The following is a 26,125-nucleotide window of genomic DNA, read 5'->3' on the forward strand; positions in this document are numbered from 1 at the left end:
TCTGTCTCTCAAAAATAAATAAATGTAAAAATAAATTTTTTTAAAGAAAAAAAAGAAATACTTGTATTTCAAGACCATCTCAAACTTTCTTATTCTAAATGAATATTAACACAGACCAGGGAATGAAAGTCTATATATTTAGGAATGTTTCCTTTTGGAAATTATATTTAATTTTCAAATGCAAAGATATCTAGCCTGGCATAACATGAAATGAAACATATTTTGTATATAGTAGAAACGGAAAATAAAATATCTGTGTATAACTATACATGAATGAGACTAACTATACAGGAATGAGACTAAATTACAGTACAGTTTATTAAAGATTTCTGCTATGATTTATACTTAGGAAAACATATCATTATTTTTGTTTCTATTAAAACATTTTAGATATAAATAATAAAATATAATTCTCTTGAATAGTAAGAATACGGACTTTAATGATAAGCCAAATAACTGTACTTTTAGGACCATATGGTATAATATTAGATTGATCCACGATAATTAAAGTTGACATGTCTCTCCAAATAAAATAGACTAGAGAGCAGTCCTATAGGAAAGAAAGAAAGAAAGAAAGAAAGAAAAAGAAAAGGAGAAGATCAAAGTGAAATAATGTGGCCTAATACTCCACAGGATGACCACGGTGTGTTTTAAAAGTTTCCCAGCAGGTGCTATTCAATTTGTTGAATTTCCCCAAAATCTGTCCTTTAAATTGCAGTCCTTGAAATTTGATATCAATATTATGTCAGATTTAATCAGATTGAAGAACTGCTGATTTGTGCATCATGTCTCAGCCAAGATTCAATCTGGAGAGAGAAACCACATGGTGATCTGGACAGAGAAAGTTTAATGTAGAGAATCATTAACCATAGCAAAGCTTTGGAGTTAGTAATAAGTAAAGAGAACTTGAAAATAATATAGCGACAGCAGATATATAAGAAGCATGCATCATTGTCAGGCCTGAGATACAGTGCCCCAAGAAAAGACCCTGGGACTGAAATCAAGATCTTGAGATGGCCTAGCAGTGGCTCACAGAACTGCAGAAAAGTCATTGTGGTACTTGCACTGACAGAACCTGCTGGAAATCTGGGGGAGTCGTTCATGGGGAAGGGTCTCACTGGAGGCACTGGACCATCTGAACTGGTGCTGAGGGAGCTCCTCGCCCCTGGGTACGTTGACTGGAGAAGCCACACACACACTGCAGGATCATCAGGACTCTGTGCTGTGCACCACCTGCTGCAAGAGTCAGTCCCTTGGAAGGAGAGAACACGTTTTTCTTGGGACTTTTTTGTCCATGTTCATTGGTATTTCCCAATATCCAGAGTAAGTTACATAGGAGACCACAAACAAACCCCGAAAACTCACTCCCCTCAACCCTGTGCTGTTCTGCAAGACTCAGCTCCCTGGTCTGTCTTCCTTCTTTTCACTTCGCAGTCTTCTGATGCTTGTTTCATAAATAACATCTAGAGGGGTTTTTCTGTTTTTGTTTTTTTGTTTTTTGTTTTTTTAAGCTATACTTAGCAGGAAGAATAGGCTCCATTTTCCTGGAGCCAAAAAGTCTATCTTGGCATTTAAAATTATTTTTCTTTTCACTAACCAGTGCTTTTCTGACCTTTAAATGAGTGTATTGGCTCTGATTTGCACACACACAAAAAAATTCTCTTGTGGCACCAACATTCGTTCTTTTCCCCCTTCCTTTTATTTTCTACTTTTCCTCCCTTCCCTTTGTTCACTTCTTCTCTACCTCCCATCCCTGACCCTTCCTTCCTCCCTCCTCTTTTCCTGCTATATTAGTTATTCAGAAACTATTACATTAAAAAGCAATTCAACCAGTTTTTTATGGCTATCTTTTCCAATGAGAAGACCTTCATGTTTATGTTGGTTTTGAAATATAAAAGTGGCATAGGAGTTTTGTGGTTTCAAAACATAATTGGTTAAACAATTAAAGTTTTGGCAAAAAGCACCAAGGGGTTTTCACCATGAGAAATAATTTTTATTATTTATTTTAAGCAATTCAATGTAACTGGTAGCAAAATGGTACATAGACAATAAACAGAACCGATTCCCATAGGATTACAAGGACTATTACTGACTTTATGTTTTCTTTTGTGTGCAAGTTAAGTATTTTAAAAAGGCAACAGTTTGTTAAAAGGCTTTTATAAGCATCTTCTATTATTTAAATAACAGAAAGACTAATAAACTATCATTATTATAGCAAGCTGCTATGAATTGTGTCAACTATTAAATTTGGACTAATGTGCATAATCAAAAATAACCATTGTAAAATTTGTGAAACAAACTTTTAGTTTTATAGGAAATATAGTCATGTCCTAGCGTAAAGTCCTAGTCTTGACAATGGTCATAATGCAAAAATACTGAACTTGAGGTCTTGTGGGGAAATAGAATATTCATAAAATCTTACATTTATTCCTAAAAATAACTGTAATGGAGTAATGAAATGGCAACTTAAAGAAGTATATGATTTTTGATTTTTTATGTGCAAATATAAAGTTACTTAAATTCATTGTCATTCTCCATTACAGACATTGATCCAATTCTGCCTTTAGCCTGAATAATTTATAGGTGCATGTGTAAATTTGTGAAGTATATTTCACATGTGTCTACAACATACACGCACGCATATGCATACAATCTTCGTTTTATGATACAATTCCAATTTTAAGAAGCTTGTTATAAATTCTCTATTTTCTTATCTGATTAAAGAAAATTAAAGATAGGCTCTCTCTGTTTTAGGAGAAATTCTTGGTGTTTTTGTTATGCTAAAATGAGAGTAATACAAAATACTAAAAACCAATAACAAACAGGCATTTCTTCTTCTCTAAGCCAAATTATACAATGGCTATAATCTATCCTTTTTTCATGTTAGGTTCTACATTTTCATTTTCGTAGAATTATTCGGGGAATTTTAGGCTTTCTCTATGTTTTTTTAAGTTCTTCCACTGTCTTTCCAATTCATCTGTTTCTTTATGAAAAGAAGAAAATGTCTCTTTCTAGTCTTACACATCTTCTTTTCTGTGGAATTAAAAGTCAATGTCAAGGCCAGAAATTTTTAAAATACAAAATTAGAAGAAAAATACCTTTTGAAATTTACCCATCTCTCTCTCCTGGGAATGCTGTAACACATTCCAACTACTTGGCAAACACTGCTCTTGTGCTTTTCAGTCTGTTTCTGAAGGGAAATAAAGCAGTAAGATAGCAGCACTGATGGCATCAAGGAGCGATTTACATTTAATTGATAATTGTCAAGTTCTTCATAATTTATACTAAACTTCAGCGGCGAAAACTACTTGTCGTTACATGTGTTTTTCCTCATCGTGTGAAAACATAGTTCCTATAGATGATTTTTCAAAATTAAATCAAATTTTTTAAGATACCACTGTTTTGTGTATGAGATTTCGGTACTAAAGGGATAAAGGAGGACTTTTAATGTTTGAAATGGCCTTGTATTCCATAAATAGCATCATTTTGCCTCTTTGAATTTTAAAGGAGTTTTCTAAATAAGATATACTATATAGATTATGGAAATGTTAAAACTCCAGAGCCAAATGGAAACCATTACGCATGTTTCAGTTAATGTTTCAACGCTTGGCTTAAATTTAAATTAACATATGGGCTTTAAGTATTTTCTCTGTTAGCTATTCTTTTAGGAGAACAATAAATATTTGCTTTTTAATACACTTTTCTTGGCAAACAACGTGTGTCGGACATAAAGTTAGCAAAAAGTTCAGGTACTTGATATTTTTTGGTTTCTTCAGTGTAATAGAACATGCTATGAACATCTCAAATACTGAAATGAATATGATATCATCTGAAAGGCAACAAAAAAAGGTTAAAATGACTTAAAGATTTATATGCTAAAGCAAATTGTGAGTCTTACACAAAAGTCAGCCACACAAGTTTGTTGGTTAATCTCTGTGTAGAGAAGGCTAGACATTGCTGATGAGCTCAATTTTATAAAACAGCAAGTTTAAAGGATATGACTATTTAACTTTTAAGAAGACCAACAATCTTCTATGTCCATTGTGATGCACCAAATATACTTGGGTTTTTCGCTTACTTTCATAAAAACTTAATATTTTAAAAAATTGGCTTCATACACTTTGGATTATTGTCAAACAAATAACCAATTTAAATTATGTCTTTTAATTTAGGTTTTCAAAATCATTACATTGATATCTTTCAAATATTAATAGGAGGAGTACCAAGAAGCAATACTTTAAATTTCAAAATAATCTATACTTCTAAGAGAATAGATTTCTTTTAATATGAGAGAATGGAATATATTCTGATCGAGTTTATTTCATGCCAGCAGCACTTATTTTCCCCTAAGATTTAGAGTCGGTTTAAGCAAGATTCTTGTAGGAAAAAAAAAAAAGGTCTCTTATTTTCTTTTTATCAAAGTTGAGTTTCCTCCCGAGAGTCTTGACCTGTGGTATTGCAGATGCTGTTTTTTCGACTGGGTTCACTGTTTGGAAGGTATGCCAGCGGATCTGGTCGGATTAAGTATCTAATAAAAGAAAACAAAGCAAATAACTGTAATAGTAAATAAAGGCAAAACTAATTCACACTTACAGTTTAGACTCCTGCTTCAAATGTATTCAGTTTTTAGGTGATCTAAACCATGTCTAGATACAGCACTGGAAGCAGGACTCACTTTTTAATTGACCTAAAATATTTTGCAGGACTTGTATTATTTCTATACCTAAGATTATGATGATAAATACTAATGAATCAAGAATTATTTTTTTTAGTTATAATCCATTTCACCATCTTCATCTTATCAAAATTTTATGTTTTATTTTAGTATTTTATTGATTTATCATCCCTTTCTTTGGCTATTTTTCTAAGAAGCAGACCTAAATCTTAGCCATGATTCTTCTATTACTTAACTGCTCTTAGTCTTACTTTTATAATTCATAAATAAATTTGATCTAAATAATTTCTTTAGTCCTTTATTTAAATACTTCAGGGTTCTAAAAAAAGTCATGATTTAATACATGCTCTGAAGAATATTGTGCAGAGGTAACCTTTTAATTATCTGGAAATTAATCTAAAATTCAGGTTATGCTATGGTGAGCACTTATACAAAATAAAAAATAATTCTTAATTTATTCAACTAGTAAATAGGAAAGTGTTCATCTGCCAAACTCATACATTTAAATAATGTTATAATTTGTTTTAAGAGAGATGCTTTACTTCAGATCTCAAATAATGAGCTTCCATTTCTTGAGCACTTCTGGAATACTGCATTAGGAACTGGAAATACAAAAGGTCGCAAACCCCAACACCTGTCCTGCAGAAGATTCATTGAGTTTAATTTATAAAGCAGATAAACACAAGAAAAATAAATTCCAAACATCACAGAAAGAGAAAAAAGAAGCGACAGAGATAATTAGGGAACCCTATTCAGAAGGTTGAGTTGAACTTTGTCTCTAGGTTTGCTCCTGATCTCTTCCGAAAGTGAGCTTGATTTCAGGAGAATGGTTAAACCAGGAAATGGTGGAAGGTAAATTCAGGAAGAAGCAAAGAAAACAGCTAGCAGAGGACTTTAAGTTTCAGGATAAAGTAGTTTCAAACTCTGTCCCAAAGGCAGTGGGAAGCCACTGAGAGTTTTCAGGGAGAGAAGGAAAGTAAATCCGGGCAATGCAGCACTCAAAGAAAGTCTTGTTTCAGATGCAAATGAAATTAGTAATTCATAGTTTTATAATAATTTGGGAGGTACAAAAAATGAACAGAAAACCTAATTTGAAGAGATTAGTCTAATAGAGGATTGTACGTTTCCTCTTAAAAACTGAAGAAAAATATTCAGAAAACATGTTCCTTAATGAATATGAGAAAAGGCAATTTAAAACACAATAGTCTATTTTCTCCTATCAAATAAAAGTTGAAATTAATGTCCTTGAATCTATTAACTGGATATTGTTCTCCATGCACACTGCTTTATAATTATTTTAAATATCACTAGCATTGTAGATTGATGAAGACAACTAATAGTGCACATTAAACTCTTTTTTTTTAATTTGGTAAATTGAACACATTACAAATTGTAAATTAAAGATGTAAAACGTTGTTTTGATACATTTATATATTTTAATACGATTGCCATTGATGCCATATTCATCACATTACGTCATTATAGTGCATCATTATTAACCGTATTCATTATACTCTACATTAGATCTTTATGGCTTATTTATTTCTTGTTATAAGTTTGAATCCTTAAACACCATCAGTCTCATCCCTCTACTTCCCCATCTCCTAGTAACAACCTGTTTTAGTATGGGTTTGACTTGTTTCTAGATTCCCCATATAAGTGATATCATGTAGTACTTGTCCTTCTCTCACATCTCGCTTTTATAATGTGCTCAAGGTCCATCTACGTGTTGCAAATGACAGGATATCCTCCTTCCTCATAGCTAAATAATACCCACATCTTTCTTATCCATTCACCCATTGATGGGCATTTGGGTTGTTTCTATATCTTGGCTGTTGTGAATGATGCTGCAATATATGTGGGTGTGCATATGTCTCATCAAAATCCAGTTTTCATTTCCTTTAGGTAACATATCCCAAAGTGGCATTGCTGGATCATATGGTAAATCTATTTTTAATTTTTGAGGAATTTTCATATTGTTTTCCATAGTGGTTGGACTAATTTAAATTCTTAACAACAGTGTGTATAAGGGTTCCCTTTTTACAATATCCTCACCAGCACAGGTTGTCTCTTGTCTTCTTGATGATAGCCATTCCAACAGGTGTGAGGTGATATCTCATTGTGGTTTTATTTGCATTTCCCTGATGATTAGTGATGTTGAACGTCTTTCCATGGCATTGGCCATTTTCGTGTCCTCTTTGCAAAATATTTAGTTCGGACTCATTGTTTAGTCTGATTGTTTGGGGTTTTTAAAATAAGTTTTAGCTCTTTATATATATTGGATATTAACCCCTTATCTGAGTTACGATTTGCAAAAATTTTCTCCCATTCTGTAGGCTGTTTCATTTTGTTGATGTTTCTTTTGTTGTGCAGAAGCTTTTGAGTTTGATGTAGCCCAATTGTTGATTTTTACTTTCATTGTTTGTGCTTTTGGCATTATGACCAAAATATCATTGCCAAGACCAATATCAATGAGTTTCTTCCCTTTTTTCTTCTAGAAATCTTATGATATCAGGTCTTATATTTAAGTCTTTAATCCATTTTGAGTGTTTCGTTTGTTTGTTTGTTTAGTGGTGAGACAGAAGTCTAATTTCATTGTTCTACATGTGCTTCTCCAGTGTCTCCCACATCATTTTTTTGAAGAGACTTTCCTTCCTCCATTGTATTCCTAGCTTCTCTGTCAAATATTAGTTGACCATAAATACAGGGATTTAATTTTGGGCTCTCTATTATGTTCCATTGACCTATAGGTTTATTTCTGTGCCAGTACCATACCGTTTATATTACTATGGCTTTGTAGTATAGTTTGAAATCAGGAAGTATGATACTTCTGAATTTGTTCTTTTTTTCTCAGGATTGTTTTGGCTATTCAGGATCCTTTGTGGTTCCACATGAATTCTGGGATTGTTTCTTCTAATTCTGTGAAGAATACCTTTGATATTTTGATAGAGATTTTGTAGGGTCTGTATATGGCTTTGGGTAGTGTGACCATTTTACCAACATTTATCTTTTCAATCCATGAACACAAGAGGTCTTTACATATCTTTGTTTCTTCTTTGAGCTCTTTCAGCAAAGTTCTGTAGTTTTTTTTTAAAGTTTATTTAATTATTTTGAGGGGGGAGAGGGGCAGAAAGAGAGGGAGGGAGAGGGAGAGAGAGAGAGAGAGAGAGAGAGAGAGAGAGAGAGAGAGAGAGAATCCCAAGCAGGCTCCACACTGTCAGCATGGAGCCCAATGTGGGGCTCCGACCCATGAACTGTGAGATCATGACCTGAACCAAAATCAAGAGATGGACACTTAACTGACTGAGCCACCCAGGTGCCCCAAATTTTTGTAGTTTTTTTTTTACTTTATTAAAACACTGAGTTTATTTCACATATACATTTTTGTCTCCCTATCATTTCCATTTGTCTGAACACTACTACTACTATGTCCTATCATAACATTCCATACATAAAAACCAAGCAAAGGGTGGAGTGCCATCTTTAAAAACTAAACAGGCACTTTGGACAACATATTCTTGGCAATGGAACCTGGACAGTGTTCATCAGACATTCTCACTCTGCATTATAAAAAGGACAGCCAGATATCAACTGTTACAGAAGTGAAATAAGATGGAAAGTTTTAACACACTGTTTAAACTACTTTCATAAAGAGTCTTCCTCCACTGCTAGATTTCTTGAATAGCCTCTTGGCTAGTCATCGGGAAGCAATTCTTCACATAATTGATGAACTTGGCTTCCACTTTGGGAAGAGAACCACCTTTTTCTATATTTGCTTGCATTTTTGCTTTAATGTCTTCTACAGAACTAGGTTCTTTTGGTGTTTTGGGAGTCTTTTCCTGTTTTTTGAAAGATTCTTGACCTTTTGATCTTGGTGTTGATGGTTTTGAGTCTTTTCCATTCTGGTTTGATTTTTGTGCACTTTTGGCTGCAGTATCTCCTATAGATTTCTTTACTGGAGACTTTTCTTCAGATTTGTCATCATCAAAATCATCATCATCCTCGTCATCATCTTTATCGGCACCAGGTTTCATTTTTTTTCCGTGGAACCTTGCTAACACTTCCAAGGGGCAGAACACTTTCCAGATATACTAAGGACCTTCACATCCTCTTCCTCTTCATCATCTGACTCTGCATCTTCCTCCACAGTTATTGAGTGCTGTCCACTAATATGCACAGGCCTTGAACCACATTTCAACTGTAAGACCACAGGTAGTGTTATTTCAAAGTCCCCAAGGGAAACCATTGGCTCTTCACACATTTTCAAAGTTGCCAGTGTGATTTTGATTGGACTGCCTTCGTAATGCAATGCCTCTGCTTCAACAATGTGCAATTCATCCTTTGCACAAGTCCCTAAACTGACCGATCTTAAAGATAACTAGTGTTCGTTTTCATCATTATCCACCTTAGACTGATAATCTTTGTCAGCCTTTAGTTCACAACCAAAAAGTTCTGGGGCCTCAGAAGGCTCACGTCCATGTCCATCGAATCTTCCATGTGGTGGTGACATGCACTTAGGTGAGAGAGAAGATGGGCAGAGAGAAACGACTATTGTTCCACAAAACAGCCACATAAGATGAATCACACCAGGGACAAAGTTTTGTAGTTTTTATGTACAGATCTTTCACTCCTTTTGTAAATTTATTCCTAAGTATTTTATTGTTTTTGATGCTACTGTGAATAGGATAGTTGTATTTCTTTTTTTGATGCTGCATCATTAGTTTAAAGAAATGCCACTGATTTCTGTAAGTTGATTTTATAATGTCTCACATTACTTAAATCATTAATTCCAACAGGTTTTTGATCGACTCTTTGGAATTTTCTTTATATAAGATCATATCTTCAGCAAATGGTGACAATTTTATTTCTTCCTCCTGATTTGGACGTCTTTTATTTCTTTGTCTTACCTAAATACTCTAGGTAAGACTTCCAATACTATATTGAATAGAAATATTAAGAGTGGGCAACCTTGGCAACCTGATATCAGAGAAAACTTTTTCAGTTTTTCTTATTTATATGTTAACAATGAGTTTATTGTATATGGCTTTATTATATTGAGATACATTCCTTATATACCCAATCTGTTAAGGGTAATTATCATGAAAGGGTGTTATATTTTGTCAAGTTCCTTTTCTGCATCTATTGAGATGATCATGTGATATTTATCTTTCATTTTATTAATATGATGAATTACATTTATTGATTTGCATATATTGAACCATCTTGGCATCCTGAGGATAAATCCCACTAGGTCATGGTGCATAATCTTTACAATATGTTCTTGAATTTGGTTTACATCTATATTCATCAGGGATATTCATCTATAGTTTTCCTTTCAAACACTCACCTGGTTTTGGTATCCAGGTAACACAGCTTCATAGAATAAGTTTGGAAGTGCTCCCTCTCCCTTGATATTTGGAAGAGTTTGAGGAGGATTAGTATTAATTCTTCATTAAGTATTCGGTGGAATTCACCATTAAAGCCATCTGCCTGTGGAGTTTTCTGTATTACAATTTTTTTTTATTGACTCAATCTCTTAAGTCATTATTGGTCTGTTCAGATTTTCTATTTCTTCTTCATTCATTCAGTCTTGGTAGGTTGTATGTTTCTAGAAATGTATCTATTTTATACATAACTATTCAGGTTATGTAATTTGGGGGCATATAATTGTTCATAGTGGTCTCTCGGTATTTCTGTAGTATCGGTTGTAGTGTCCTCTTTCATTTATAATTTGATTTGTCTTCTCTTTCTTAGTTGGTCTACTTACAAGTGTGTCAATTTTATCTTTAAAAAAACAGCTTTTAGTTTCATTGATACTTTCTATTATTTTTCTAGTCTCCATTTCATTTATTTTTCTATCTGACTTAATTTCTCTCCATCTGCTACATCTGGGCATAATTTCTTCTTTTTCTAGTTCCTTGAGGTGTAGAGTTACGTTGTTTATTTGAGATCTTTCTAATTCTTAATTAAGATATTTGTAAGTTCTTAATATATGCATTTACTGCTATAAACTTTCCTCTTAGAACTGCTTTTGCTGCACAAATCTTGATATTTTGTATTTTCATTTTCATTTATTTCAAGAACATTAAGCTGCTTAATACCAATCACTTAGTTACTTATTGTTCTTTGAGCCAAATTAATGTTGCCCCTTTATTTAAATTAAACGTTTGAAAGCATTTTTTTAGAAAAACAAAAAGTATAATTCATTATCCCCTAAATTCATTGAAATAGCTGCAAAAGTTGCTTTCCCTTATTATTATCACTACTAAACCTATGAATCTAATAAAATAAATTTCTTAAACATGTTTTTATTTAATACTTGTCACAGTAGGCATTTTTTCATGGCATTTATCATTGCTCCAGTTATAGTAAAACAATTATTTTAAAGGCCACAAATACAGATCATTGAAAAAAAGGTGTCTTCCCTATAGCAGTCAAACTGATGTTTTAGCTTAAATAAATAAAAAATAATAGTATCAATAAGGCAGAAAATGTCATGTTTATTTTACCTGTAAAATACATATTGTAACATACATATTTTATTTCTAAGTTTTAATTTGGGGAGAATTATTTTAAATTATAAATGTATGTTCAATGAAAGGACATGTTTATAGACTCAAAAGATGAACAAAATCTCCCCATTCATTCAAAATAGTCATGGGAAATAATTATTTTAAGTTCAAAAACCTATAATTTGTTATGAAATATGAATAAGGTAAGCATAACTTCTTAAAAACACTATATCATCAACATAATTACAACTAATTTGAAAAAGAGGCATAAAAAGATTGGGATTACAATTAGCAGATGAAAAATTAATAAAAATTAATAAAACAATAAAAATTGACAATTAATAGCAATATGGGCTTAAAGGAAGAAAGACATATATAAATATGGACACAAGAAAAAGGAGCAGTTTTGTTTTATTATAGTAATATACCAGGTAAAGTCTCCAGTATGTGCAGTTAAAAGCAGATGCATCATAAATAAGATATTTTCATGCCACTTAAAGTCCTCCATAAATTCAGTATCACCACTGGACATAATTTTTGACAGCTGCTTTAAGAACTCTAACAGGTGAAATTATCATTCATCTCATTCCCCAAAGCTCCTATATTCTAACTAGTATCATCAAATGACAAAACAAAGCATTATACTAATTAGTTGTATATGAGGTGCATTATAAGCTGTTTTCACACTGATTTGGGATCAAAGTTACTCCTGCTGATGTATTTTCCTAAGAAGTTTTTGAAACACACTTATGTATCTACCCTAAAATCATTATCTTTTTAGCTTTGCTCATCTGGAAGATGAAAAATAAATATTTTCTACATAGAACTAGCTTCCTTTCAAAGCTCCAGTACTCTATTTCTTTACGCTTTCTAGACATTTCCATGTAGCACACTGAATGATGTATCTAAACTCTAGCTTGTCATCTATCTCTCTTGTTTTTTGGATGTTCATATCAGCTTTATTCATAATAGAAAACTAATCATTTCCTTTTTCTCCACAGACAACAATGGCCCCTTTCCTTCCTAGAAAATTGCTTCCCTTTTCTGACTTGCTTCAGTGAACGAGCATTCATTTATTTATTTTGCAATCAAATAGAATTGCCATGTTATACTCCTTTTCCAAGTCCCGTATCAATGAACAAGTCTTAGTCTTTGCCTCCATAAATGTATCTACGTAGAAACCTGCCTTTACTATCCATTATTCTAATGCTTCCAGAGATTCTTATCTCCTCACACCTGCCTAACAACAATTTAACTGGTTTCCTTATTTTCATGTCTATTTCAACCTTAAGCCATCCTGCTAACAAATTCTACTGCTGCTTGCAATGCTCTTAAAAAAAAAAAAAAAGTACCCTTTCCATCTCAGCAGAAATCTCTCACAAAACATATAAAGGTAGGCTTCTAAATCTTGGCACATTACTAGCTTTAGTTCTAAACCACTTGCAAGGATCCATTTCATGCTCTGCATCACAGAATGTTCTCAGTCCTCTTTGTCTCTGACTTTATTAATGATTTTCCTGATTATAGATACAAACACATCCTGTGGACCTAACACCCGCTGAGACTATTGGATCTTTGGTATTTGTATTAAGTCAGTAATGAAACCTGGAGTTAGCTACCTTACTTAGCTCAGCAGCTCTTGATCCAGCTCAGCCTCAGGACCTTGGATCTCAAGGGCAGATGCACATTAGGAATTTCTCCCCTAGGCTGACACCATGAACTGTCAAAATGCCTTTCTAAAATCTTGCTACTTTCTTGTTCATATATTAAGCACTGTTCCTTGCCTATAAGGTTTAAACTGAGTTTAAACTCCATATTTTTCACCTAAAGTCCTTCCAGAGTCAGGTTTAATGTATGTTTCCAATATTAGGTTTAATTAACAACAGAGATGCTAATAATACAAAGTTTTTTTACTCTGGTCAAACTGGACTCTGTAGGGTTGCCAAATGAAGCATATTATGCAATCCCCATGTAGTGCATTTTCTCTATCCATTTCCCTGTTCTGGAATGTCCTGTGCTTTCCAACTACACAAATCTTATCTACCTTTCAAAGTCTAGTTCAAGTCCTTATATCCTCTGTAATCACTGTAATTCACAGTAAGTTTTCCTCTTTGAAATGAGAAAAACACTGTCACACTCAGTGGATGCTTAATTCATTAGTAACAAAGCCATAGTATATATTGCTATTAAATTTTTTATGTTTAAGTTGCAGTTTTGTTAAATAGAATGTAAGCACTTTGAAGTCAGGAAAAACATCTAATCTCTATTGCACTTTTAAGGAAACACTAATGCAATTGTACACGCATAATACAGAGTTTTTGATTAATCAAGTTACTACCATAGACCTTTTCTTAATAAGTCTTTTGACTTATATTACTCAGAGCTTTTGGAAACTCTAAGATATTGAGGAGATAGTGTGGGGTATATCAAGTTTCCCTCTAAGCTGTTCTCTTATTATTCCACATATTTTCTCTTATTTCTCCAAATATATAGGAGCTCACAGAATACAGAATTCTTCTGCTCTTTCCTTCTTTTATGCCTCTACATTCTACAATGTTTTTTTATAGTATAGAAAATACATAATACATAGAATACATAGAAATACATGAAATACATTTGTTTTTTGAACACAAAAATTAGGCTTGGAGTTTCTAAGCATTTATGACACAAGAAATAAGGGACTATAATGGTGAAAACAAAAATATAAAAATAAATAAATTAACTGGTTTTCTAAAAATAAATGCCTTATGTGAGATATGAGATCAACTTACACAACATCATTCAGCTCTAGCCTGGTATCTGGAGACGGGTTAATCAGGATGTAGGAGAGGGTACTTTGATGATCATTCATTTCATCTAGAAGATAAATAAATGCCAAGTTTGTTATACTACTGACAGAAAATTACAGGAATTACTGTAGAGCATCTAATCTTCAAACCATATAGCTGTCAACGAGAGCTTGCTATAGTTCTGCCCACAGCATGATTGTGTACATAACTTTGACTATTTTCAAATTACTGTCATTGGAAATATCTGACAGGTACTCATTTTTTGTTCCAACAGATGATAAAAATAAAGTATCTAATTCTGTTCAGAACGACTACAGTTATATTCTACCCTCTTTAAGCTATTACACTGAAAGTCTTTCTATTAAAGAAATAGTTAGACAAAATGTTTATTAGTTTATTATGTCTTATTCATTACAAAAACTAATTGTGGTTATAGGTAGCCATCCCAGATATGAACATTCATATGGGTAATTCTGTGAAAAATCATCTGATGACATTCTGTTTAGAAAACACAACAGAGGGGTGCCTGGGTGGCTCATTCAGTTAAGTGTTCATCCAACACTTGATTTTGGCTCAGGTTATGATCTCATGGTTCTTGAGACAGCGCACCATGTCAGGGGCTCTGCGATGACAATGCAGAGCCTGCTTGGGATTTTCTCTCTCCCTCTCTCTCTGCCCCTCTCCCCGCTCTCACGTTCTAAGTAAACAAATGAACATTAAAAAAAAAGAAAACACAATAGAAATGTATCTAAAAAGGTTGAAGGTTCTAAATATGTTTGACTTTGTTATAAGATATACCTGATATGTTTTTGCAAAATATAAAGATTCTTGTAGAATTAACTAAGTTTCAAGGAAAGTGTACTGCTAAATTATTTGTTTTTCTTCTAAAACAGTATGTATTTTTAAAATAAAAGGCTACGTTCTTTCATTTTTTTTCAATTCACTCTGAAGACATTGTCAGCCTTCAAGTTTGGAGAGCTAACTTGCATTATATTGGGCACTTGAAAATAAAACAGCTTTGAGATCTCAATTTCTTAGCTGCCAAAGCTATGATAAGATGTAAATGTAAAGCCATGTGGACACATACTTCAGTAAACATCAATCCTCCCAAAGGTAGTATTTTTAGGCTGTGAGGATACTGCTCAAAATCCTTCTCTAAAGCCACAATATCTTTCTAGCCACTTCAGTTGCAGATAAGCTTGGTTCCTGAACAAAAGTACTAAGTTTTGCATTTTGATCCAAACTCTAAGAATGTATTTCATACCAATGGAGATATATCAATATTCAAATGCGTCAAGTAAAGGTCTTTTTTAGGTCAACATATTTGACTCTAATAATTTCCTGCACTGGAAAATATGTATCATTTTTAAAAAAATAATGTCTACCACTGTATTCCTCTAACTAGAAGCCTATCACTCTAATGAGCAAAATTTATGATATTTTTGGTTATGATAGTTCAAGTTGATATGCAGATGTGCCCTACTTTTAAAGTCTATAAATGAACATCTTTATCTTACAAGGACAATAAACTGCAATGTAATCGAACTCACCATAAGTTTGCCAATAAAACCATTATAATAATAAAATCATAACATTTATATTTAAAAAAGAACATGTTTGGTTGCATGTCTCTGGGGTGGACACAAGTAATTGTATCCTGGCATAGGGATAGGATTGTCAGGCCAAATAGAGACTGCTTGGTGAAATCTGAATTTCAGATAAAAACTAATAATTTTTTGACACACATGTGTCCCAAATATTGTTTGTGATATATTTATGCTAAAACATTTATTTGTTACCTGAAATTCAAATTTAACTGGGAACCCTGTATTTTTTATTTGCCAAACCTGTCAATTATACCTACAGGTAGATGGCTAACTCAACCAGTTGGAGCTTGGAAATCCAATGAATATATGATGTTGAGCTTATTTCAAATTAGGTATAATTCCAATTCAAAACATCTTGTACTGGTAGGAGATGACAGAGATCCTTTTTCTATATAAAAAGCAATTTTGATTTATCTATGCTTTTTGAGAAACTTTCCTTTTGTCTGAATTTCCCCAGGTGCTATACAAAGGAACATACTGATAGTACATTCTGGAGACTGAAACATGATGCTCTACAATGTAACCAGCCTACCAGAAAATCTCCATCTTATTTGGTTATGTCTAACTCAATTTCTTATGTAAAACAGTGGCATTAATTAAATTTCTCATATAAACAATGAATATTATTGAACAATGGCATTAGAGGTAAAACAATTTTAACAAATAACTTCTCAGTCCATGTTAATCCCCAACCTCTCTCGTTGACTATTAAAATAATGTTGTACTCATTTAACACCTGGAATGAAGTCAAGATATATTGGTGACTTGGTTTGCCTGTTATAAGTGAAAAAACTGTGTAGATAGCTGAGAACTTTATAGCAATAGATACAACTATTGTGTTGATTTTTTTCTGCTCAAGTAGTCTTATTTATCATTTTGAAGATTTTCATTTTTCCATGCACTCCAGAAATCAAAGGAAATGTTTTGCTAATGTGCTCAATTCCATAATCCCGTATGATTTATATCAAGACATGCATGGGTAACACAATCAGAGCTCATCATTCCTGGTTTCTTTCCTCATCCACCCCTTGCTGACTTCTCTTCAGTGTTAGGTTAAAAGAAGTTAAAAGAAGTTGCTGAGTTCAAAGCCACTCTCTCTTTCTCTTTCATGTCTGCCTTGCTGTAGAGTTAATTCTGGTCTGCTTTTTCTCTGTCACGCTGCTTTTTTGGGAAGTCCTGCAGTTCATTCTCCTTCCCTTTGTGACTCTGTGGTTAAGAAATAGGAAGCAAGGTTTTAAAAGCCTGTTGTGGCCACATATCAAAACCATATTCAATGGTCTAGTTTTTCAGCTGCAAGTCTGGAATTATTGTCTCTATTGGTCATTCCTTATATTTATTCTTTTGTTATTTCTGATTTCTGATGGGGAAACTGTGGTAGGTCTCCTAGATCTTTAAGATCCTATTATAATCATCCTCTTTGGTAGTGGCAAAGTCACAGTGGATTAAATAAGGCTCTTTACCAAAACTACAACAAATTTAGTGAATTAATAAATTTGCTTTTTAAAATGTTTCATGAACCAGAATCAATATTCCATGTCCTATCAGAAAAATATCTGCTAAGAAAATCTGTTGTGAGAACATTCAGCGTGTTCCTGATAACTAATATCTGACCCTGAGAAAATAAAAATCACTCTACATTTGCATCTTTTTATTGAAATTATTTCATCATTGATAAAATTATCATAAATGAAAAATTATCCTGCGGAAATTTAAAATAAATGTACTAGAATATTGAATAATTTAAAAGATATTTTAAAATTTCCAGTAGTATTTACCAAGAAACTTAATTTGCTGTATTAATTAGCATATGCAATTATTCAGTCACAATCTTCATATAGCAAATATTCTGCTTAGAGTGTTTCAAGTAAATAGATCACATTAGAAAGGAAATGGATTTATACTCCTGTTGCTCTTACAAAATATTTCTTGTTAAAGTATTTTAAGAATACTTTTAAATAAGGAGAACGAAATTTGATCAGAAAGAAATTGAAATCCTACATAATTTGTGTACGTTTCATTAAATATTTCCAAAAGCATATCCATTATGTGTTATATAATTAAAGAGACATTTTATTATTTATTTTTTTTTAATTATTTTTTTAATGTTTATTTTTGAGAGAGAGAGAGAGACAGAGTGAGAGGCGGGGGACGGGGGGATGGAAGGGCTGAGAGAGAAGGAAACACAGAATCTGAAGCAGGTTCCAGGTTCTCAGCTGTCAGCATAGAGCCCAATGCGGGCTGGAACTCCCCAACTGCAAGATCATGACCTGAGCCAAATTCAGACACTTAACAGACTGAGCCACCCAGGCTCCCCTAAAGAGACATTTTAAATCAAGAGACTCAGTTAAGAACAGAGATTCTAAAACCAGAGTGCCTCTGTTGAAATCCAGCTTTCTCGGACCACCTGGGTGGCTCAGTCTGTTGAGCATCTGACTTGGGCTCAAGGTCATGATCTCATAGCTCATGAGTTCAAGCCCTGTGTTGGGCTCTGTGCTGACAGCTCTGAGCCTGGAGCCTGCTTCAGATTCTGTGTCTCCCTCTCTCTCTCTTGCTCCTCCCCTGCTTGTGTGCTCTGTCTCTCAAAATAAATAAAAATTAAAAAGAGAAAGACAGAAATCCAGTTTTCTCAATTACTCATGCTAAGGCCTCCTTAGGCAAATTACTTAATTTCTTCTAATCTTTTGTGCTTGATTTCCTCACCTGTAAAAGGGAGGCGAACAATAGTATTATCTCATAGGTTAATGTTAGAATTAAATTATAAATGAATAACTAATATTATGTAAAATTAATATATTAATATAAATGTTTAGTTCTTAGAATCAGTGTCTGATTTATATTAAGTGCTACATAAAGGTTTCCTATTATTATTGTGCAGGCAAAATCCTTTCATAACCTATAAATAATAACTGTATAGATATTGCAGTATGAAGGTGTTAGCATACAAAGACAGGGGGGAAAAAGTGTCCAAAGAGAACAGCAATGGGAAAGACTGAGATGGTTGAATTTAAATTGCAGAAAACAGGCCCTGGATTGAAGTGAGCAAGAAGGAGATTAACTGGGGTCAATGTTGAAAAGTCAAGCTAGGACCAGATCCCGTAGGGCTTTATAGATGTTCATCAGAAGCTCGAATTTTATTCTAAAAGCAATGGGAAACCAAGAAGGGCTATTAGGGTGGAAGATTTAGTGGTGTGATCTAATTTCCTATTGACTATATTATGTTTCTTGGCTGCTTTGTGGGAAATGGACGTTAGGGCCTCAAGTCTGGTCTCAAGAAGAGTAGATACACAGTGCAGAAGCCCAGGTGAAAGATGATGGTATCCTGGGAGCAATGGAAATGAAGGAAATTTGAAAGAAGGGAGGAAAAGATAGCTAGCGAGCCTGAAAGAGTGGGGATAGCGAGCCTGAAAAAGTGGGGATAGAGTAGGGGTAGGAAACATGGGAGGCATAAGGGAGGGAAGGAGAGACTGAGATGGTCTTAGATGGGAGAGATATAACAGCATATATGGTTATGCTGAAACATATATAACAGCATATATGGCTGATGAAAAAAGCAAAGACAAAGAAATTGATGTATCAGAATGAGGGTATGTTTTTCTTCAGTCACTGCAAGAAACCTCATTGAGGAAAATACTCTCAGTTGCACAGTGCTTATTTCTTCTACATAGTCCAATAATCCAAATAATCAGTAGTAGCATAACCCAGTGATGATTTCATTTTTCCCACCTCTAAACTTCTAAACATATTATGTGTTATTCAACTATAAAACTGGCGAGTTTTATAATGCTGACTTAATTTGCTCATCTGTTTTAGTTTAATACCAAGCTATGCTTATGAGTACAACTCTTTTGTCAAATTTACTGAACTTACCAGTCTAAGGGGAAAAAAAGGTTAGAGATAAGGATAAAAGAATCTTTCTGTTTAATTACCTCTATTTTAAGCAATTTTCATTACCTTCCAATAATTTAGAACTATTTTATGATACATAAGATAAAAATCAGGACTTTTGTAACCTCCCTTCATATAAACCACTAAGAAATGAAGATTAGATGAAATAATTAGTAAAATAAGCAGCATGATCTAAAGCCAAGTTTCAGAAATTGTTCAGTTCCAACTCTGCCATGAGCCACTCCATCACTTACTAGCTTCAGACACAAAACTAATTACTTTAGGCTCAATTTTCCTTTTAAAATACAGTATGCAATGTTTCCTAACCTTTTAAAATCTATTCTTTTATAAATATTAAAATACCAAAACACAAAACCCTATTTTATCATTATTTTTGAAATTGATAGAGTATTCAAAAACAAAAATAACGGAAGTAAAAGTGAATAATACTTGTAAGAACATATTTTCTCAATGGTGTAAAGTCCAGTTTTGTTTTGTTAAAATGCTTTCTCCACTGCATGTGCCCTTCTCCCACCCCCACCAAGTACTGAGTAATTCAGAGTAATTTTGTGTCCCTGGTGAATGGGAGCTGCTCAATAAATGCTCGTTTCTTTCAAAATACTCTGACGGCAGATATTTTATATTAAGTGATGTGAGTCAAAATGATACAGGTTGTCTGCAAAGTCAGGAGTATAGGTACACTTATTTTTAAGTAGAACATTAATTACATTTTCAAATGTGTTAGGTATGTTTTCAGGTGAAGTACTTCTAAATTTAAAACTATGACTCTAGTTGATAGTCTTAAAAAGTAGAATAAATATGCCACAGAAAATCTAAAAGATTTTGGAAAGACTATATATTTTTTCTTCATTTTAACAATTGACCACACTGCTTTAAATTTAAAGATACTTCACCTGAAACAATATCTGAGGCTGAAGAAAATGTATTGAACATAATATCTGCACAACCTAAAAATAACGTTTCCAATTTTGCAGCTGTCCTGTATTATTTCCATATGACTTATAGGAGGCACTTTTGTGATAGTTGATAATCATAATTTGTCATACATGTATTATTTTGTTCTTCAATTTAGTCATTTAATAATGTTAACTGGTTATGATTAGACCAGTTACAATTCTAAATCAGAGGACAGAGCAATGAAAAGATAGGCCAAGTCCTTTCCTTCATAGACCTTTTTAGCAATTTTCTGAGAAGCAGTATAGTATGTAAATACAGTCTTCAGAATAGAGGTCACACATCTGTAGTTATAGGTTTACTTGTAACACTAAATTTACTTTAAACCTCTTATATGATTTTAAACATTCTTTAAGTTATCTTAGGATAATCACTGCTGTTCTTTTATCTCATACACTTGCTGTTAAACAAAAAATGAAATTCACTAATTCCAAGTGCACGAGGAGTCTAGACAAATACATACAGTAATGCAAGCTCTACCATAATTATGATAGAGAACATTTCCATAATGCCAAAAAGCTCCCTCCTGCCCTTTGCTGTCGGTTGTTCCTCTCACTCCCCCAACCCTTAGCAATCACTTATTTCTAAAAACAATCACTTTTCTAGAAGTCTGCAGTGTGTTTCTGCATGGCTTTTCCCCTCTTTGCATAACGTTTGCATAATGTCAAGCATCCATGGTATGGCATGGATCTACTTTAATATTTATATAGCCACTCAATTTTCTTTGGATTTATGATTGCAAGAAATATATTTTTTTATGCTTTTACTTTTAACCTATTTGTTTCTTTAAATTTTAGGTGCATTTCTTAGACAATACACAGTTGGACCCTGCCTTTTTTTATCTAATCTGATGACTTCTGCTTTTTAACTGAAATGTTTAGTTCATTTATATTTAATATAAATATCAATATAATTAGATTTAATTTACCTTCTTCCTAGTTGTGTTTTTAAGATTTTAAAAATTTCTTCTTATAATCATTCCAATTCATTTGCACTATTGGTTGTTAGTTACATCTCTTTGATTTCATTATTTTTATTTTCTCCTGGTCATAGTTTGGCAAATGTTTTCCTGTAAAGGGCTAGATAGTAAATATTTCAGGCTTTTCAGGCTATACGATCTCTGTTTTATTTATTAAACTTTTTACACTGTAAAGTAAAAGTAGTCATAGATAATATACAAACAAGCAAGGATGGTTGTTTTTTTCTTTCTTTTTCTTTTTTCTTTTCTCTTTTTCTTTCTTTCTTTTTTTTTAACAAACACTGGTGTACTGTACTTTGCTGTTTCTTTCTCTAGGGTTTACAATGTACAGCTTTAACTTCTCAGTAGCTATGCTTAAATAACATACCACTTCATATGTAGTATAACAATCTGACTACGTTATATTTCTCCCTTCCTATTATCTGAGTTATTATTGCCATACATGTTTGCTTGTATATAATCTATAAACCTTAAAATGTTTGTTATAAATAGTACATTGTCCTTACACAAAATTTATGAAGTAAAACATATATTTCATATTTTCCCATAGTTACCATTTATTTTTATCTTTCTTTTAAAAAAAAAGTTTATTTTTTTAGTAATCTCTATGCCCAATATGGGGCTTGAACCTACGACCCTACAACCCCAAGATCAAGAGGCACATTTTCTTCTGACTGAGCCAGCCAGGCACTCCTACCATTTCTTTTTAGATCTAAATTTTCACCTGGCATCAATTCTCTTCTGTCTTAAGAACTTCCTTTAACATTTATTTTCATTGTGAAGATCTGTTGTTGACAAAGTCTCTCAGCTTTTGTTTGTCTACAGTAGTCTTTATTTGCTTTAATTTTACAAATATATTTTTACTGTATTTAAAGTTTTAGGTACACTATTTTTTTTTTCAGTACTCCAGTGATGTTTCTCTATTGTGTCTTGGTTTGCAAAGTTTCTGTCAAGAAGTCTGCTGTCATCCTTGTACAGTTGACCCCTGAACAATGCAAGAGTTAGGGTTGCAAGCCCCCTATGTAGTAGAAAATCTGCTTGTAACCTATGACTGCCCCCAAACTTCACTACTGATAACCTACTATTGACTAAAAGCCTAACCAATAAATAAAGGCACTTAACACATGTGTATGTTATAGGTATTATATACTGTACTCTTGAAATAAAGTAAGCTAGAGAAAAAATGTTTTGAAGAAAATCATAAGAAAAATAAATTTACAGTACTGTATGTGTATACTGAACACAATATATGTATAAGTAGACCTGCACAGTTCAAACCTGTGTTGTTCAAGATTCAAGTGTATTTGTTCTTCATTTATAAAATGTCTTTTTCCTCAGGCTCCTCTTGAAGTCTTCTATCATTGGCTTTCAGCAATTTTGTACACCGTGTCTTGGCATTATTGTATTTGTTATACTGCTCAAGCTTCATTGAACTTCAGATCTTGAATAGTTTTCATCAACTTTGGAAAAATTTTGGTCATTATTTCTTCAAATATCCATTCCCTTCTTTCCTTCTGAGACACCAATTACATGACTACACGATACTGTCGCACCATAAGTAACATTCTATTTTTTCAAGGTTTCTCTCTCTCTCTCTCTCTCTCTCTCTCTCTAGTCTGCATTTTGGATAGTCTATTGCTTTGGCTTTATGTTCATTGATATTTTCCTCTGCAATATTCTGATGTTAATGCCACTCAGCATACATCTCATTTTTAATACTGCATCATAAATTCTGACCTCTAGGAAATTCAGTATGGTCTCTTTTAATCTTCAGTTTCTTTCCTTATCATACTTCTGTTTTCCTCTACAATGTTGAACATATAAACGATACTGTAAAAACTACTTTAGTATTTATGTTTTTCTGGATCTGTTTCTGTTGACTGATTTTTCTACTGGAAAAGGTCATATAAATGCATATATATTTTATTTTGGGTCCATCTCCATCTCTTGGGTCCATCTGATTCTCTTTTTTCAGGAAACGGAGTTATGATTTCTTTTGTTCAAGTGTCTGCACGCTATTGATTTATATTTTTTCTAGTTATTTAAATTGACAGCATAAATGGTCATCATAATTGGAAGTTTCTTTTTGTTGTTTTAATGCTTTCAGGTGGCCATTCTTTGCTCTGTCAATAATATGCTGAGTAAAAAGTTCATTCAACCGACTGTTTTTCTTAATGGTAAAAAATATTTCGTTTATTCAAATTGGCCACTAGTCATATTGGCCACATTTTTCTTACACACACATAAACACAGCATTTGAATTTCTAGTCATAATGATAAAATATATGTATACTTAAGTGCAATTAAGTTGACTGCAGTGTTAAATTATGTAAAAATATTGATATTATTGAAAAATTAATGTCCTGAGAAGGACATGTTACAACTCCATGAAGAAAAACTGTATAGTTTCAATTTAGGGATATATGAAAAGTTCATTGCTCAAATATTTTCATTTACCAGAAATCATTATCACCTCATCAATTATGCCCTTTGAAAGCTTCATTACTTTATCTATTAAGAAAAGCATTGAGTTTGATATTTTTCTATTAATATTCTGTATGTACAATGAGATTAACATAAAACAAGCACATCTATGTATTCTTCTATTTCTGACTGACTCTTCATGAGAATGAATCAGTTCTGGAAATACAGAGTAACATAAAATCATCCATATTCTGGGAATCTATACCAGGAACATATTGACTGTACATATCAATATTATTGTATTCATTTGTATTGGAAAAAGTTAAATAATATATTTCAAAAACAATAAAAATTTAGTATCAATTTCTTTTGAAATACTAAAGTGTTGATGAAGTTGTTACAGTGACTTCAGATACTAACATTATTCCTCCTAAGTACTAAATGTTGCAAAACATTCCATAAGAAATATCTATCTATGGAGCTTTTTCCTTTCTTGGTAATTTTTTTAGGATAAATTTGTAAATAATTTTGTACTAAATTAGGTACCTGATTTTTGGATTAAGATTTTGGGAAATTTTTTGTTAAAAGCTTATATAAAAATGATCGTTGATTTATAAAAGAGTATGAGAAATTCATGATTGCTATTATTACTACTACTCTTCCTCTTAGTACTGCTCCTCCTCCTTCTACCACCACCTCGTCTATTGTAACTTGGGTGGGAATAACGATCCTTTTTTTATTAATTTTGCTTATTTCTTTCCCATAAGAAGGAGAATAATTAACAATTGAGTCTCTAAATTGGCTATTAAAACAATATTTTGTCTAATCTGTTCATTATTTTGGGCAATTATAAATTTACTTTAGAAGGAAACTAAGACTTTCTGGTAGATGTAATAAAAGCCAGTGTCTAACTAGTATTTATCTCTTTGTTACTGAAAAGAATTTCTTTTTTTTCCTCCCTTGGGGTTTCATCTTTTAGTAACAGTACGAAACTTACAACAATCCATGTCAAAACCGGCTAGCACCTGTAGGAGCAGTCACACTAGGAAGACTTGCTTGCCAATTTATACTTAATAGTGTGTGCCATTCTGTGGCTAATCATCAAGAATCTGTCAATAGTTGGAAAGAATAATTTTTTGTGAGTGTGAGAGCCATTCTAAATATATTGTTGAAGAATAAGGTTAGTTATGAACATAAAATTATAATTATTCATATTTGCTGTATAGTTTACAGATTATTTTTTTTTGCACATACATTTTATTATTTTATACCACATCCCTTTAGGAAAGCTTTATTATCCTTGTTTGATGGTTAAAAAAACATGATTTTCAGGAAGACAGTAACTTGGCCTAAAAACACATGGCTAGCTAGTATACAGTGCCATGAACCTTGAGGTGAAGTTTTAAAAATTATATTGAAATTTCCCCCCAAAATTCAATGGAAAGCAAGCAGAATTTGTGATTTTTCACTTCAGCTATTTTCCCAAAATATACAGGTCCTCAAATTCCATCTCCCAAATCCATAGGGTCAGATGTGTTCCAGAATTGAATTTTTAGATTTAGAAAATAATATTGGCCACATAATGCATACTATGTAACATCACATAAAATGTTACTCACCTTCCTGTCAAAATACTTACAAATTTACTGCATTTAAAACAAATATTTTGAAATATCTAAGCTCATTTCCAAATATCTAAGCTAAGCGTTCCAACTATGATCTTTTTCCTGTATTTCCAACTTCTTCACTAATGGCTCAATCTTAATAAACATGCTTCCATCTCCCTCATCTTCAAAACAGTCTCTCTTCCCTCACCACTTTCCCATGCAGTTAGCTCCGTATTCTCACCTTTCCTTCACAATGAAAATTCTTAAAAAATATCTACTGTGGCAGACAGATAGTTGTCTCTAAATAGTCTTTCTTCTTGTCTTCTTTAATGTTAGGTTTGGGCCATCAAAAATAAGACATATTCTTTTCCAATGGACATAATAGAAATGGTGTGTGTAATTATTTGATAATATGTTTTAACTGAAAAGACCACTCTTTGTTCTCTGGTATCTCCTTCTTACCTGCTGGATGGAATGTGGACAAAAGAATCAGAGTTCCCACATTCATCTTTTACTGTAATATGATTTTGGCAATAGAAGCAATAGATGGTGGAACAATGAGACAGATTACATTTTCAATACCTTGGGGTCCCTAATATATTTATATCCACTATATTCAAATCCTTACCTCACATCGTTCCTCAAGCTACTCAAATTTGACTTGTACACATG

General features: G+C 32.8%; 1 protein-coding gene and 1 pseudogene across 8 annotated transcripts in view; both read right to left on the bottom strand.

The window, feature by feature from the left end:
- Nucleotides 1-1,971: 1,971 nt before the first annotated feature.
- Nucleotides 1,972-26,125, bottom strand: part of KCNT2 (potassium sodium-activated channel subfamily T member 2) — a 364,046-nt gene continuing 339,892 nt past the window's right edge. For 6 of the 8 annotated variants that reach the window (XM_019465585.2, XM_019465587.2, XM_019465583.2 and 3 more), the window contains 2 exons: nt 13,959-14,043; nt 1,972-4,528 (listed from right to left, as the gene is read on the bottom strand). In XM_019465585.2, coding sequence (XP_019321130.1) covers nt 4,417-4,528; nt 13,959-14,043 — 197 coding nt within the window. In that variant the 3' untranslated portion in view covers nt 1,972-4,416. The remainder of the gene's footprint in view (nt 4,529-13,958; nt 14,044-26,125) is intronic. The other 2 variants (XR_008424552.1, XR_008424553.1) reach the window with 2 other exon arrangements.
- Nucleotides 8,306-9,187, bottom strand: LOC109276539 (nucleophosmin-like; annotated as a pseudogene).

The sequence above is a fragment of the Panthera pardus genome, unplaced genomic scaffold (assembly GCF_024362965.1).
Source record: "Panthera pardus isolate Hobbes unplaced genomic scaffold, ASM2436296v1 HiC_scaffold_21, whole genome shotgun sequence".
Lineage (NCBI taxonomy): Eukaryota > Metazoa > Chordata > Mammalia > Carnivora > Felidae > Panthera > Panthera pardus.